The 15,414-nt window shown below is 44.9% G+C and overlaps 1 protein-coding gene across 1 annotated transcript in view; it reads left to right on the top strand.

The window, feature by feature from the left end:
- Positions 1-15,414, top strand: part of LOC129495565 (3-ketodihydrosphingosine reductase) — a 39,029-nt gene that overhangs the window by 3,302 nt on the left and 20,313 nt on the right. The window contains exons 2-6 of the mRNA XM_055303211.1: positions 1,206-1,295; positions 3,696-3,752; positions 8,652-8,717; positions 8,909-9,004; positions 14,626-14,817. Of these exons, the coding sequence (XP_055159186.1) occupies positions 1,206-1,295; positions 3,696-3,752; positions 8,652-8,717; positions 8,909-9,004; positions 14,626-14,817 (501 nt within the window). The remainder of the gene's footprint in view (positions 1-1,205; positions 1,296-3,695; positions 3,753-8,651; positions 8,718-8,908; positions 9,005-14,625; positions 14,818-15,414) is intronic.

Genomic DNA, 15,414 nt, shown 5'->3' with positions numbered 1-15,414 from the left:
ACAGCCTGGGGCCCTCCATTCTCTTGACCTGTATTATATAATTTGCATAGGAAAAATGACTAGAAAAATAATATTACACCTGTCTTACTTAGGTAAGTATGTAGCAAGCCCTTCCTATGTGCCAGGCACTGTGCTAAGTGCTAGGAATGTAGTGGGGAGCAGAAAGAGAGTAGGTATTTTTAGGGCATTTATGAGGCAGGGATAGGAGAGATGGTCGTGAATCAGATAACCACACAAATAAATGCACGGCTGTTTGAGTCTGTGAGTGCCATAAAGTAAAGGGAAAAGGATGCGGTGCTGAAAAGTGGGTTGAGGTTAGGGAATGGGCAGGTGAAGGTTTTCCTGAGGAAGTGATGTTTGAGCTGAGATTTATTTATTTTTTAAAAATTTATTCATTTGGTGGGGGGGAGGGAGGGAGGGAGGGAGGGAGGGAGGGAGGGAGGGAGGAGGGATAGAGGGAGAGAATCTCCAAGCAGACTCCCTGCTGAGCACAAAGCCCAGCAAAATGGGACTGGATCCCACAACCCATGGGATCATGACCTGAGCTGAAACCAAGAGTTGGATACTTAACCGACTGAGCCACTCAGGCACCCCTGAGCTGAGATTTAATGGGTGAATGGATGCCAGCCAGATGAAAGAAGGGCAGGGGAGATAGAATGTGCAAAGGCCCTGTGGTTGGAGGGAGCATGGAACTCAAAGCCAGTAGAGCTGCGCTATAGATTATGGGGGAATAGTGCAAGAAGGAAAGCTTTCCCTTTTGGTATTTCCATATGATCCTGTATACTTTTTTAAGAAGCGGTCATGTAAAATATTAGAAGATCTATGCAAGTGGCTCTTTTCTTCTCTTGAGAAGATAGTCACACAGGAGATAAGCAATAAGGAAATAAGATTCATTTAAATTTGGAACCAGAGGTAGACTAATGGCTTACTTATTAGCTCGAGTTATAGGGCACTTTCCCTCCAGTAAACGCAGAAAAATATAGATGTGCAATTTATAGTTCAGTACCAAAAACAAAGCAGCAAGACAGTAAAATCTTTCATGTCTCTGCTTAATTCATTCATTGAGTCTGGGACGAAGAAACTACAATAGCTAAAAAATCTGTCTCTTGTAGATTGGGTTTTAGAGCCCGTCCCAGTTGTTTTAAATAAACTTCCCAGAGAAGGGAAATTGCAAGAGCTAAGATTTTTATTATATTTGCTTTTAGGTTACAGGAGGCTCCAGCGGCATTGGAAAGTGCATTGCTATCGAGTGCTATAAACAAGGAGCGTTTATAACTCTGGTGGCACGAAATGAGGTACGTCTTCTGGGTGTGTTGTCATGGACTTGCTTACTCAGCTTTTGATGAGCCAGAGAGGCTGGGCTTGTGCTTAGGGGTCGCGAACCTGGGCGAGAAGTGACTCATCTCCGGTTCGAGGTGTGATCCTGGAACCCCTGGTTGTTTCTCATATTCAGGGCAAACACTTCTTGGTTGAAGTCAGGTCGGTTCCACAAATATTTATTTAGTGTCCACAATGGTTGGGCAACATCAGAGACGCTGCATGTCGAGATGGTCCATGTGGAGATGGTCGGGGCGGGTGCACACCTGTTGTGGGGACCCCCGGGGGAGGGCCTCCGCCTACGCACCCCTGCTGAGCCAATTGCAGGGCTGATCCCCAGTCCTTTAGGATGTGCAGGTGGTTCCCTGGAATTTGCTTATTATGGAGATGAGGTACATCTCTACTGAAACTGGACTCCACAGGAAATCTTGCTCCTTCCTCCCCAGCAGTGTAGCAAAACCGTGGTTTTCTGTGTCAAGTCAACACAAGGTCTGCTTTGCTGTGCTTTGCTTTTTCTTTTCTCCCTTTCCTTCCTTCCTATCTCCTATCTTTCCTCTCCTCCCTCCTCTTCCTCTCCTCTCCTCTCCTCTCTTCCTCTCTCTTCTCTCCTCTCTTCTCTTCCCTCCCCTCCCCTTAATTCTCTTCTTTCTCTTCTCTTCTCTTCTCTTCTCTTCTTTCTCTTCTCTTCTCTTCTCTTCTCTTCTTTCTCTCCTCTCCTCTCCTCTCCTCTCCTCTCCTCTCCTCTCCTCTCTCTCCTCTCCTCTCCTCTCCTCTCCTCTCCTCTCCTCTCTCCTCTCTCTCTCCTCTCCTCTCCTCTCCTCTCCTCTCCTCTCCTCTCCTCTCCTCTCTTCTCTCTCCTCTCCTCCCCCTCCCTCCCCTCCCTCCCCTCCCCCTCCCCTCCCTCCCAAGGTCTGTTACTCTTGCTAGAGTCATTTCCACATCCAAAGCAATGACACTGTATTCACATGAACAGTTGTGAAGCCCTCTGGCTCTGTGGAGGCGGGGGGAGGTGACCATGGCCGTATTGTTGTCCACTGCCGTTGTTCTGTGCTTGGCATAATGCTTGGCTCCCAGAGGGTGCTCAGTGTGGAGTCATGGAGTGAAGAAATGAAGGGAGGGTTGACGGAAGGGCTGGGGATGTCAGCAGGGCATCACTGCTTGGGGACTCTGGACTCACCTGTGCCACAGGAGGGCAGTAGTAGGTGGCCACTCAGGTGGGGGTGCACAGCTGCCAGGGAGGGTCTGGGGGGGGGATGTTTAAATATTGGCCCAGAATTAGGCTTTGATGTTCATTATTCCTTCTTAAAATCAAGAACAGTGGGATTGCTACCTTTCATTTGTATCCTGACATCTCTAACAATGAATTTACTTTGACATCAAAGCCACTTTATGGGAAAGAAAACATAACTTTAATAAAATGGCATTTGGTGAGATTTAAGCTGTGCCGATATTTGATACAAGACAGATGAGAAGGAAGCAGAGGAGACACCGGGTTTGAGGTGTTTCAGAAGCTCCTTCTCTGGTCCTTGCAATGCTAGACATGAATGAGCAGACGAGCCTTCTGGCATCCAGAAAGTCTTTATTACCTAATATAGTTGTTTATTCTACTTTTGACAAAGGAAAGTTGTGTGTATCTTTATTCATAGAACAAAATTATTATAGACACACCCATGTTCAGAAAACCCACGTCTTTCCCAAGGATTCGCCTCCTCCTTTGTTCTTCTCTAGCTGTCCTGATGTGCTGAAATTACAACTTTTTGAACAAATTAAGAACTGTAAACTGATAAGTCTCTCTCTTTGAAAATGAGTAAAACAAGCAAAATTGAGACCTTGGCAGAGTTTCTCAGTTTCAGGGTAGCTTTGCTTGTCTTAAGATTATTCTCGAAAGTTGCCAGGATTCAGTGTTCTCAATGTACCTGAAAGGTGATTTTCACTATATTTGCTTTTATGGTAGAGGAGGAAAATATTGGACAATCTCTTATGAAAGCACTCTTGACGTGAAACCACGTGAACTCTTAAGTTTGGGAAGCATTGCACAGCCATGTGGTGGTTCTTGTTTTACATCACAACCAAATAATGTCAGATCAAAACATTTATTAGAGTTGATATGGTGCCCATCAGCAATTAGTAGTGTTGATTAGGATTGTGCAGTTTCTTTGTTTTTCTGTTACCTTTCAGAAAAACTTAATCATAGCCAAACATAACTTTAGAACTTCTTTCTTTTGTAGACAGTGGCCCATAGCTATGCAACATAGGTGCTGTCTCGCGTGTTTTCTAGAATTTAATAAATACACGAATAATTGCTTTTTCGCTCCATTTAAACAAACAAGCAGACAAATAGACAATTACCAGAACTAATTGTTCTCTGTTGCTTTCAGGACAAGCTGCTGCAGGCAAAGAAAGAAATTGAAAAGCACTCTATTAATGATAAACAGGTATGATCAGTCTTCATGATGCATTTTTCTGTGCTAATCAACATAGTTGTGGAAAGGGGGAAAAACGGTTATTTCAACTGTGAATAGTTCATTGAAAGCGTGTAGGGTTTTTCCTAATTAAAATACATATTAGACTGTTTTTTGAAAAAGGTGAAATCATTTGAATTGTCTACAAGTTCAGGCCATTCCCCAAAATGTACAGACTTTGACTTCCGTGCACCAGTGATCACATGTTTTTACAGAAAATGATCTCAATTATTTATTTAAGGTAACTTCATACAAACACATAAGTGGAAAGGGGTACTAAATTTTTTTGGGGGGGTTATGGCATTTTGGGATGAATAAAATGGCGTGTGTGTGTGTGTGTGTGTGTGTGTGTGTATATATATATACACACACACACATATCTTTCAGTATAAAACATAACAATAAGTTACTATGATACTCCTCACCCAGCTTAAGAAATGAGATTTTTCTGGGGCCCCTGAAGCCCCCTCTGGGTGCCCATATCGCTCGGTCTCATTCCTAGAGGCAACCCCCAACCTGACTTTTGTGTTGCTATGCTTTTTTCATAATTTGATGAGGTGGTATGTGTGACTCTCCGTAGTATACTGTTTCTTTCTGCTTCTCTTTGAGCTTTATGGCATCATTCTTATTTATTTGTTTTTTTTTTGTCTGCATTCCTGAGGCATACCTCACATACTATTCAATTCACCCGTGTCAAGTGTACAGCTCAGTGGCGTCTAGCGTATCCATGGAGTTGTGCACCCAGCACCAGAATCCATTTGAGAATTTTTCCATCATCCCATCAGGAGAGCCCAGATCTTGTCACTCCCTGCTTCCCCCTTCACCCCCCACAGCCCCAGGCGATCACTAACCTGCTTTCTACCTCTGTAGATGTGTAGCACGTCGTTTTTCTGGTACTTTTGTGCAACTTGATCTCTTCGCTAGATACTGCTTTTGAAATTCCTTGCTGTTGCTGCATAAAATCATAGTTTGTGTGTGTCTGTGTGTGTGTTAACTGCTGTCAAACATTTTCTGAATACATATATACTACCTTTTGTTCATCAATTCTACTGTTGGTGGATATCTCACTTTTGGTGTTTTGGTTAGTTTGTTTTATTTCTTGCTGTCACTGAAGTTTTTCTACAACACATCTCTGTGTATGTGTGCAAGAATGGATGGTGCCTGGAAATAGGATTGTGGAGTAACAGTTACAATGCATGTGCATCTTCAACTTCACTGGCGTGGGGACATGCCCACTGGTAGTACCCACTGCCCTGGTTGCCCTGCATCCTGCCAACACTTTGGTATTGGCACATTTCCTAATTTTTGCCTTTTGGATTTTTTTTTTAAGATTTTATGTATTTATTCATGAGAGACAGAGAGAGAGAGAGAGACACAGGCAGAGGGAGAAGCAGGCTCCTTGCAGGGAGCCCGATGCAGGACTCGATCCCAGGACTCCAGGATCACGCTCTGAGCCAAAGGCAGATGCTCAATCACTGAGCCACCCAGGTGCCCCTCAGATGGGTTTTAAATGCTGTTTCACTGTAGTTTTATTATTATTTTTTAAAATGTATTTTACTTATTTATTTGAGAGAGCACATGAGCAAGCAGGGGGAGGAGCAGTGGGGGAGGGAGAGGGAAAGAATCTCAAGCAGACTCCATGCCGAGTGTGGAGCCCAATGTGGGGCTCAATCCCACCCCCTCAGATCAAGACCTGAGCCAAAAGCAAGAGTCAGACGCTTAACCGACTGGGCCACCCAGGCGCCCCTCACTGTAGTTCTAATTGCCTCTTTGCTTCACCTCCAAAATATGTTAGAGGTCTTCCCATGTCAGTAAGAACAAATCGGCCTTTCTCCTGTAACTCCTTCAGCAGAGTCCAGGTGCCCAGTGTATGTGGTCGTTTCCCTCTGTGAGGGCTGCTTGCACTTCTCTGCTCGTGTATCTGTGCTGCAGGCAGAGAGCCTCGCTTGTGAGATTTTCTGTCCTCCGTGGCCTCTGTGCTCCCCTTCCCTGCAGCCCGGGACCGTTGGGAAGCTGCCAGCTCAGCAGATCCCTCACCTTTCCCCGATTCCTGGAAGTTCTGATAGAGAAAGACATATCCTCTGAAGCCATGGAGCGTGAATGCTGCTGGCCAAAGGCCAGGCCTGCCGTCAGCACCCTCTCTCTGCCCGGACTTCTTCACCGTGACTCCCGTCCCCACTTGAGCTGTTGGAAGGCTTTGGGTCATGTGGCAGGTTCCAGACGCTTAGGGTCATGTGGCAGGTTCCAGACGTGCACGTCAGGGAGAGGACAGACGGCAGGGCTGGGGTGGGCCTGACGGAGCTTGAGCCTTTGCCTGCACAGAAGGGCTTTGCCACATGGCTCAGCGTAAGCAGGGCCCTGTGGACACTTTTCTCCTGGTGACTTGTTAGCCTTTCTTTTCTTTTCTTTTCTTTTCTTTTCTTTTCTTTTCTTTTCTTTTCTTTTCTTTTCTTTTCTTTTCTTTTCTTTCTTTTCTTTTTCTTTTCTTTTTTCTTTTCTTTTCTCTTCTCTTCTCTTTTCTTTCTTTCTTTCTTTCTTTCTTTCTTTCTTTCTTTCTTTCTTTCTCTCTCTCTCTCTCTCTCTCTCTCTCTCTCTCTCTCTTTTTAATTTTACTTGTCCTTGGGATAGCTTTTATTTATAGCAAATGATCTAATACTGTATGAAAAGACTCATGTAGGGATCCCTGGGTGGCGCAGCGGTTTGGCGCCTGCCTTTGGCCCAGGGCGCGATCCTGGAGACCCGGGATCGAATCCCACGTCAGGCTCCCGGTGCATGGAGCCTGCTTCTCCCTCTGCCTGTGTCTCTGCCCCCCCCCCTCTCTCTGTATGACTATCGTAAATAAATTAAAAAAAAAAAATTAAAAAAAAAAAAAAAGAAAAGAAAAGACTCATGTAAAAAATCCTGATTAGAGGCATGAAACCCAGGGGCAGCTCTGGAATATTCCAGGTGATGTTTGTGAAGGAGGCTGTTTCCTTAGGAATTTAGATCCTTTGGACAGGGTTCCTTCCTGCACCAAATAAAACTTCCTGCCTGGCGCATCCGATTCTAAGGCAGTCACCTCTCACGTCGTGGCTTTATTCTGCACGTCGCATCTTCTCAGAGTTGGAAGGGATCTCTGGTCACCAGCTCCTGACACCCTTTCTGGGTCTGGTGAGGCCACCGCTGCCTCCTCAGCTTCCGCCCGGCTAGTGACCGAAGGGGCAGGATCAGGACCCAGGCTTGCGGACACCAGACCCTCTCCTTCCACCACTTACACTCGAGGCCACATGCGGGCGCGAGTGCCCATGTGGACGTGCCCTCCTGTACACACTCATTCTGTCTGCCCCCTGGTTTGGCGGCCAGTCTCCACCGAGGAGAACTCCTGGAAAGACTGAGAAGTCCAGAAAATGCCTTTCTCCCTCTCTCTGCGACCCCTTCCTTGGAACCTAGAACATTCCGATCTCAGAGGCTGAGCTCTGGATTTGAAAACATGGTCCAAAAAGGGAAATTAAAACAATAGCTCATTGTTAGCACCCTTTCGTATCCTTAACGGCTATTTTATAAATTTCTATCAAAGCAAGCGCTGAAATATATGCTTCCTCTCCTTCCTTCTTCCTTTCTTCCTTTCCAAAGACCAAATGGAATTGTTGCCCTTGGCAAGCATGGGCTGGGCTCTTCCTGCCATCTCTCTGTGCTGTGAACCCGTGAGCTTGGCCAGGCTTGGACTGGGTGGGCTTGAGGGCCTGCCTGGGTGGCCCCTTGTCTAGAGAATCCCTGAGTGACCCATCAGCCCAGAGTCAGGGACCTCAAGCTCCCACAGCCCCAGATCGACCCTTGGCCTTGAAAGATAAAGTCACCAGTGCAGGGACTCAAACTCAGGTGGCTTTTGTGAGTAGGTATTGTTTGCTTATCTCTTCATCCCCTGCCTGCTGATTCGGACTCCCAGTAGGGCAGTCTGAGCCCTGGGAGTGCTCCAAGGGGAGTATTTTTTAAGCGTATTTATTAGACTTATTGTTTTTATTTTTAACAACCTAAGATGTTAACAATTGAGATACAATTGATGTACAATTTATTGATTTTTTTATGTAATTTATGTATTCTTTTTAATAACCAGAGCTATAATTTATGTCCAGTAAACCGCACCCATGTAAAGAGTACAGTTTGATGGCTTTTGACAGATGCATACACGTGTACAGCCAGCCCTGAGATCCAGACACAGAGCATGTCCATCCCCCCAGAGTTCCACTTGTTTCCCCACGAGCCAGGCCTCCCTCATCTGACCACAAGTGATCTCAGACCTGCCTTCGGTCACTGTAGGTTAGCGGTGTTCCAAGAGGAGCTCTTTACATTTCTTATCTGTTTCCAGCCTTATCTAGGTATAACTGACAAAAATTGTATGGATCTGTACGGATCCATCTGTACGGATGGGCACAGTGTGATGATTTGATACACATTTGCATCATGACATGCTCACCACCTCAAGTTGATTAACACACCCCATCACTTCACATAGTTATTCTGTGTGTGTATTGAGAACACTCAAGATCTACTCTCAGCAAATTTCAAGTACACAATGTAGTATTCATATCGGTAGTCACTGTGTCGTACAGGAGATCTCCAGGACTTATTTCTCTTATACCTGAAAGTTTGTACTTTGACCAATATTTCTTAAGATGTGTTTTTCAGTTTGCATAAGAGTTTTCTGTGAGAACTGCCAAGAAAATTAGGCTCCAGTAGTGCACTGTCAGCAGATTTCCAACACTGCAATCTATGCCCACAAGACTAGACTCCCTAGCTATTGGAAAGAATTGCCTTGATTTAAAAAAAAAACTCTTTAAAAAAATGCTTTTAGATGCCTGCATGACTTTGATCATCTTTTTCTCTTCCTCACAGGTGGTACTTTGTATATCAGTTGACGTATCTCAAGACTACAGCCAAGTAGAGAATGTCATAAAACAAGTAAGAGGTTGGGCTACCTGGAATTAATTTGCTTGCCTTTCAATTGGTTCTTAGCATTTTGGTGTAGGGCTTGGAACTGATAAATCATCTCTGTAGCTTTAATAGTTTGTTAGACTTTATTTATTGGCACTGAGTTGCTACCAAGTAATGCTTCTCTTTTTCTTCATGGCTACTCTGATAAACTTTTCCAGGCACAGGAGAAACTGGGCCCAGTGGACATGCTTGTGAACTGTGCGGGAATGTCACTTTCGGGAAAATTTGAAGATCTTGAAGTTAGTACTTTTGAAGTAAGTGGACATTTGCTTTTTGCTCATGGGCTAGCCCAGATACTCCAAGTAGAGCAAGGCCACAGGTGAAGGCTTTACAAATGAAATAGTTAGAATGCATTTAGATTTACTAGAAGCTTTAGAAGGCTAGGGGAAAGTCGGACAAAGGGAATCCTTGGGTGGCTCAGCAGTTTAGCGCCTGCCTTTGGCCCAGGGCACGATCCTGGAGTCCTGGGATCGAGTCCCGTGTCGGGCTCCCAGCATGGAGCCTGTTTCTCCCTCTGCCTGTGTCTCTGCCTCTCTCTCTCTTTCTCTGTGTCTATCCTGAATAAATAAAAAATTTAAAAAAAAAAAAAAGTCGGAAAAGGTTTTAGTTGCAGTACCATGGCCATCTAACCTTAAGAGCTTGGACGAGTCTCTGGGCCTTGGTTTTCCCAGCTATAAAATGAGCATAAAACCTCCAAACTGACCTGCACTGCCATGACGATTCACCAAGGTACACTCTCTTGAAGAGAGCTCTCTGTAAGCCAAGAGGTGCTGGATTTTCATGTCAGCTGTCAGGGTTTTTAACAGTGGTAAACCAGAGAAGTTCAAGAGCAGACTCTTGAGTTCTGAAATCAAGGCAAAAAGATGACACATCAGGCAGCCCGGGTGCCTCAGTGGTTTAGTGCTGCCTTCAGCCCAGGGCGTGATCCTGGAGACGGGAATCGAGTCCCACGTCAGGCTCCCTGCATGGAGCCTGCTTCTTCCTCTGCTTCTGTGTCCCTGCTTCTGTGTCTCTGCCTCTCATGAATAAATAAATAAAATCTCTAAAAAACAACAACAACAACAACAAAAAAAAAAAATGACACATCTTGGTTTATATTTTTAAACAAGTTTGTCAAGTTTGTCATGGAATGTCTCTTAGTAATTTCTATGACCTCTAAATAAATGAACATCAGATTCATAATCCTTTTTTTTTTTTTAATTTTTATTTATTTATGATAGTCACACACAGAGAGAGAGAGAGAGAGAGAGAGAGAGGCAGAGACATAGGCAGAGGGAGAAGCAGGCTCCATGCACCGGGAGCCTGACATGGGATTTGATCCCGGGTCTCCAGGATCGCGCCCTGGGCCAAAGGCAGGCGCTAAACCACTGTGCCACCCAGAGATCCCCAGATTCATAATCCTTCCAAAGTACAAAACAGTTTTTTAGTTGGCATGGTATCAACTGTCTTTTCCCTAATGCTCCATGAACCTTCATTGTAGTAGTGGCTTTTGAATGTTTTCCTCCGAGAAGGTAAATGACATCCCCTTTTTATGGAAAATGAGAGCGCTAGAGTAGCAGCATAGACACCTTGCTTCTGGTGGACTCTGGGAAAGCACCATAACTTCTGTGATTTATTGTCCAGGAGGGAGAGTCCAGATATAGCTGTAGGTAGAGGGGCACCTTATCTGGGACTCAAGTGTCTTAAGGCTCCTTTATCAAATCAGCATGAAAGGTAGTTGCCTTGACCTGCAGGCCTTTACTGTAAGTAATCAGAGGGAGGTTTTGAAGATGATTTCAACAGCTGGGTAAAGAATGAGTTGGGGAAGATAGTTGTTGTATCAGTCTAGGCAGAACACGATGAGGTAAGACGTCAGATGATGAGGTGGCCAGGCAAAGAGGAGTCAGATGTGTGTGAGTGTGTGTGTGGAAGGGTGTGAGTGTGTGAATGAGTGTGTGAGGAGTGAGTGTGAGGATGTGAGAGTGAGTGTGGATGACTGTGTGAGAGTGTGTGTGTGTGTGTGTGTGAGAGAGAGAGAGAGAGAGGGAGGCTAATGGAGGGGCAATCTGTAGAGTCACCCTGACTCAGTGTGGAGGGCAGACTCAAGGACCTGACCAGGAGTCCTGTTTGGGGCAGGAGCCAGGGGTCTTAGGAGGGCTAGGACGTCGGGGGTCAGCTTCCGGAGCAATGTGGAGTGGCGCAGGGGCCAGAACCACTGGGGTCTCAAAGGCCACCATGGGGAGTTGGGATTCTAGTCCAGAACCTTTGAAGGGGCTTAAGCTGGGCTGGGCAGTAGCAGATCAGAGGATCTTTCTGCTGGTTGTGTCAGGAGCGGTTCAGGAGGGGTCAGAGGTCATCAGGGCAGGAGATCATGATGTGGAGGATGCGGGTGATGTGAGTGATGCCGGTGCAGATGCCCTGGTGGGTAAACCCCTGGGCTGTGTGAGGGGGCGGCGGGGAGGTGGGCGCAGGGAGGGCTTGAACGGCTGTTGGGTGATGCTGGAAGTGCTCCAGCCCCAGGGAGAAGCAGGCTTCTAAAAAGAAAGGATAGTTAACCCACGCCTGTTGCCTGGGTCCCAGGGACGAGGCCTCTGGCCGCCCTGCCCTGAACGCAGGCAGTAGGCCGCTGTACCCCCAGCCCCAGGCCAGCGTTCACCCCTCTGCTTCCGTCCGTCCCTGCCCACTGCGGGGCTGTGGTCAAGGCCACTGTGCTCGTTGTCCGCAGGTCCTGCGAGAACACCCACTCCAGGTTTGGTGCATTTTCTGAAGATTTTTTAATTTGTTTTGTTTTGATGGCTGGTTTGTTTGTCTCGTGTGCACTTTACTGAGGCTCCCAGGGCTCCCCTGAAAGTGTGTGCGTGCCTCACGTGGTCGGCTCTGTTGTTACAGCCCACGGCTGGGGGATCCCAGCAGGTGCTGTGCGACTCCCTGCCAAGAGGACGAGAGGATGCTTGGAAATGCGTGCCAGGTTCCTCTGGCCTTTGACCCAGGTGCCTTTTGTCCTTGATAATTTGCCTTGTGCCCTCTCACTGCCATAAATCTTAGTCATGGGTACGACGAGGTGCAGAGTCTGGGAGGCCGTCCAGTGAATCTGAAACGGGAGGCGGTCTTTGGGAAGGTCAATGCACTTCTCTTAATTTTCCACTTAATAGGTTTGCTTTATGGATTCTTGGACCTATGTCCTGTTTATCTACCTGTATCAGTGATAATTATTTTCATGTTTGATTGACTCTATAGATCCACATGAGGAGAGCTGACGTCTTAACAACATTGAGTCTTCTAACCTGTGAATGTAGAATATATCTCCATTTATTTAAATTTTCTTCCGTTTCTCTCAGCGGTGTCTTGTAGTTTTCAGTGCATGGGTCTTGCACCTCATTTTTCAATATTTCCTATTTTCTGATGCTAGTATAAATGGTAGTTTTTATGGCATTTTCTGAATGTTCATTGCTAATGTAGAGAAATTCAATTGATTTCTGTGTATTGATCTTGCAGTCTGGCTGAAGTCCATTATTAATTCTAGTGCTCACTGGATTTTCTGCATTCAAGATCATGTTATTTGCAACAGTTTTACTTTTCTGTACCCATCTGGGCACCTTTATTGTACTGGTTAGAACATCCAGTACAGAAGGGAAGTGGTGAGAGCAGACATGCTGTCAGTGTTCCTGATCTTGGGAGAAAACTTTTTTTTTTTTTTTAACCATTAAGTATGATGTTTGTTGTAGTTCTGTTCTTTCTGTTGTGTTTGCGTAGATGCCGTTTATCAAGTTGAGAAAGTTCTCTGGTATTCCTAGTTTGCTGAGAGTTTTTTTTTTCTTTCTTTTTTCTTTAAAGAGCACCCACGAGTGGGGACAGGGAGGGGCAGAGAAATGGAAAGAGAGAATCTAAAGCAGGCTCCATGTTGAGTGCAGAGTCCACCTCAGGGCTCGATCTCAAGACCCTGAGATCACGACCTGAGCCAAAATCAAGAAGAGTTGGACGCCTAACCCACTAAGCCACCCAAGGGCCCCTGCTGAGAGTTTTTATAAAGAATGGAAGTTGAATTTTGTCAGGTGCTTTTTCTGCATCTCCTGGGATGATTTCAGAGTTCTTTTTTAGTTTGTTGATATGGTGAATTACATTGATTAATTTCCAGTGTTAAGCCAGCCTTGCATTCCTGGGATAGACCCCACTTGGCTATTCATCCTTTCTGTGTTCTTGAGGGATATCAGTTGTTTTCTTTCCTTGTAATGGTCTTTTCTGATTTTTGTATAAAGGTAATGTTGGCCTCTTACCATAAGTAGGGGAATATTCTCTCCTCTTCACTTTTCTGGAAGGATTTGTGTAGAATTGATATTATCCTTAAATGTTTGCTCGAATTTTCCAGTGAAGCCTGAGGTTATCTTTGTGGGACTAACTTTAATTTAATGTCTTTAGTAGATATAGGGCTACATTTTTAAAAAATATTTTATTTATTTATTAGAATGAGAGAGAGAGAGAGAATGAGTGGGGGAAGGGGCAGAGAGAATATCCAAGTAGACTCCTACTGAGCACAGACCTCGATGCGGGGCTTGGTCTCATGATCTGTGAGATTAGACCCTGAGCTGAAATTAAGAGTCAGACACTCAACAACTGAACCACCCAGGCACCCTCAATCATTTATAGTTATCTATGGTTCCTTAATTCATTTTGCACCTGTGTACATGTACTTTTATTTAATATTTGAATTAGTTACAGTCTGTATTTACAGTGTAAATATAGTATCATATGCCCTCTGCTTTTTTAAACTTGCAGAATAAGTATTTCCCGTATCCTCTGGTGTTTCTGGTCACCATTTCTAAAAGCTATATGACTTTCTGTAGAGTCAACATTCATGGTTGACTCAGAGTTCCTCAATGAAGTGTTTGGTTTCACACGCTGATAGATCTAGTATTTTTACAAGACTTTTTTTTTTTCTTCAAAGCAAGACTTTTAATATAGAGACATTTTGATGCATGTACTTGTAGATTTCCAAGTTAAAACATAAGGTTTTTAAGAGTTCCCAGGATGAAGGGAAAATAGACTCTTGGAACCTATGTAAGCTCTTACCCATCATAATCCAGGAGCCAGTATTGGTCACTTACTGTGGATCAGAGACTGTGCTGCCACTTGACGTGTGTTTTCCTCTTTCAATTCTTGCAACAGCCCTATGAGCTAGTACCAGCATTAGCCCAGTGTTCAGCTGCAGAAATAAGCACAGTAGCTGACTTTCTTCTTCATCATCGAATAGGTAGTAAATTGTCAAGCCAGGACTTCAAACCACAGTCCATTGCTCCTAACCACAGTCTTGGTCTCTTTGTGTAGCTTAGAACTAATAGGTTTAGAAATATTTGGAGGCTTTTCCCTAAAACTGTCTTTCAAAAAGTGTTACCTGCAAGATGCATTGTACTTTTGGTAAGTAGAAAACTAATCCTGACCAGTTTTCAGCAAAGACATCACTGCTGTCATGGTGAGAATGCAAGACTAGATTGAAACAGGCTTCAGGGATTCCTGGGTGGCTCAGTGGTTGAGCGCCTGCCTTCGGCCTAGGGTGTGATCCTAGAGTCCCAGGATCAAGTCCCACATCGGGCTCCTGGCATGGAGCCTGCTTCTCCCTCTGCCAATGTCTCCATCTTTCTCTCTCTCTGTGTTTCTCATGAATAAATAAATAAAATCTTTAAAAAAAAAAAAAAGAAAGAAACAGGCTACAGACGGCAGGTCATGAGCATCATGGCCCATTCATGGGATCATTATATCACTCATTCCTTCGGCGCATCCATTGGGCTCCCCGTCACTTGGTCTTCACTGAACTCAGATCTTGAGAGTGTACAGAACTGTGGACTGCAGGCTTGAGGCCTTGACCTTGCTCACTTCTCACGTGGCTCTTTGTTCCCTACAGAGACTAATGAGCGTCAACTACCTCGGCAGTGTGTACCCCAGCCGAGCTGTGATCACCACCATGAAGGAGCGTCGGGTGGGCAGGATCGTCTTTATCTCCTCCCAGGCAGGACAGTTGGGATTATTCGGTTTTACGGCCTATTCTTCATCCAAATTTGCCATCAGGGGATTGGCTGAAGCTTTGCAGATGGAGGTAAACACTGAATTCAGTTTTATATTTATATCTTCCAGCTCAGAAATGTTTGTTCCCTTTTAGTTTGTAGCTACTTTACACATGTTGTTGTATTAAATTAGACACTTGTAGACTTGACATCAGTGAAAAAGAATCTGCTCAACCCTTGAATTTTGCTGTTAACATTTTTCAGGCGTCATACAGATTATGCTAGAAGCAAGATGAGTGTGAGGTGTTTTGTTTGCTTAGTTAATTAATTAACTAATTTTTAAAAGGATTTTATTTATTTATTCATGAGAGACGCAAAGAGAGGCAGAGAGAGAGAGGCAGAGGGGGAAGCAGGCTCCCTGCGGGGATCCCAATGCGGGACTCAATCCCAGCACCCTGGGATCACAACCTGAGCCAAAGGCAGATGCTTAACCACTGAGCCACCCAGGTGCCCCTTGCTTGCTTAATTTAATACACAAAGTACTACTGATATTTACATAGTATTTTTGGTCTAATACTGTGTGAGGATGCATAAGGTTAACCAGATATTTTATTCTCTAGAGGTGTTTCTTTAACAAAGAGATGTGTCCTTTATGACTGAAGAATAAACTTAGCATGTGTTTGAGGGAA

The sequence above is a fragment of the Nyctereutes procyonoides genome, unplaced genomic scaffold (genome assembly GCF_905146905.1).
Source record: "Nyctereutes procyonoides isolate TBG_1078 unplaced genomic scaffold, NYPRO_anot_genome, whole genome shotgun sequence".
Lineage (NCBI taxonomy): Eukaryota > Metazoa > Chordata > Mammalia > Carnivora > Canidae > Nyctereutes > Nyctereutes procyonoides.
The sequence above is the reverse complement of the archived record's forward strand: the minus strand, read 5'-3'. Positions and strand labels throughout refer to the sequence as shown.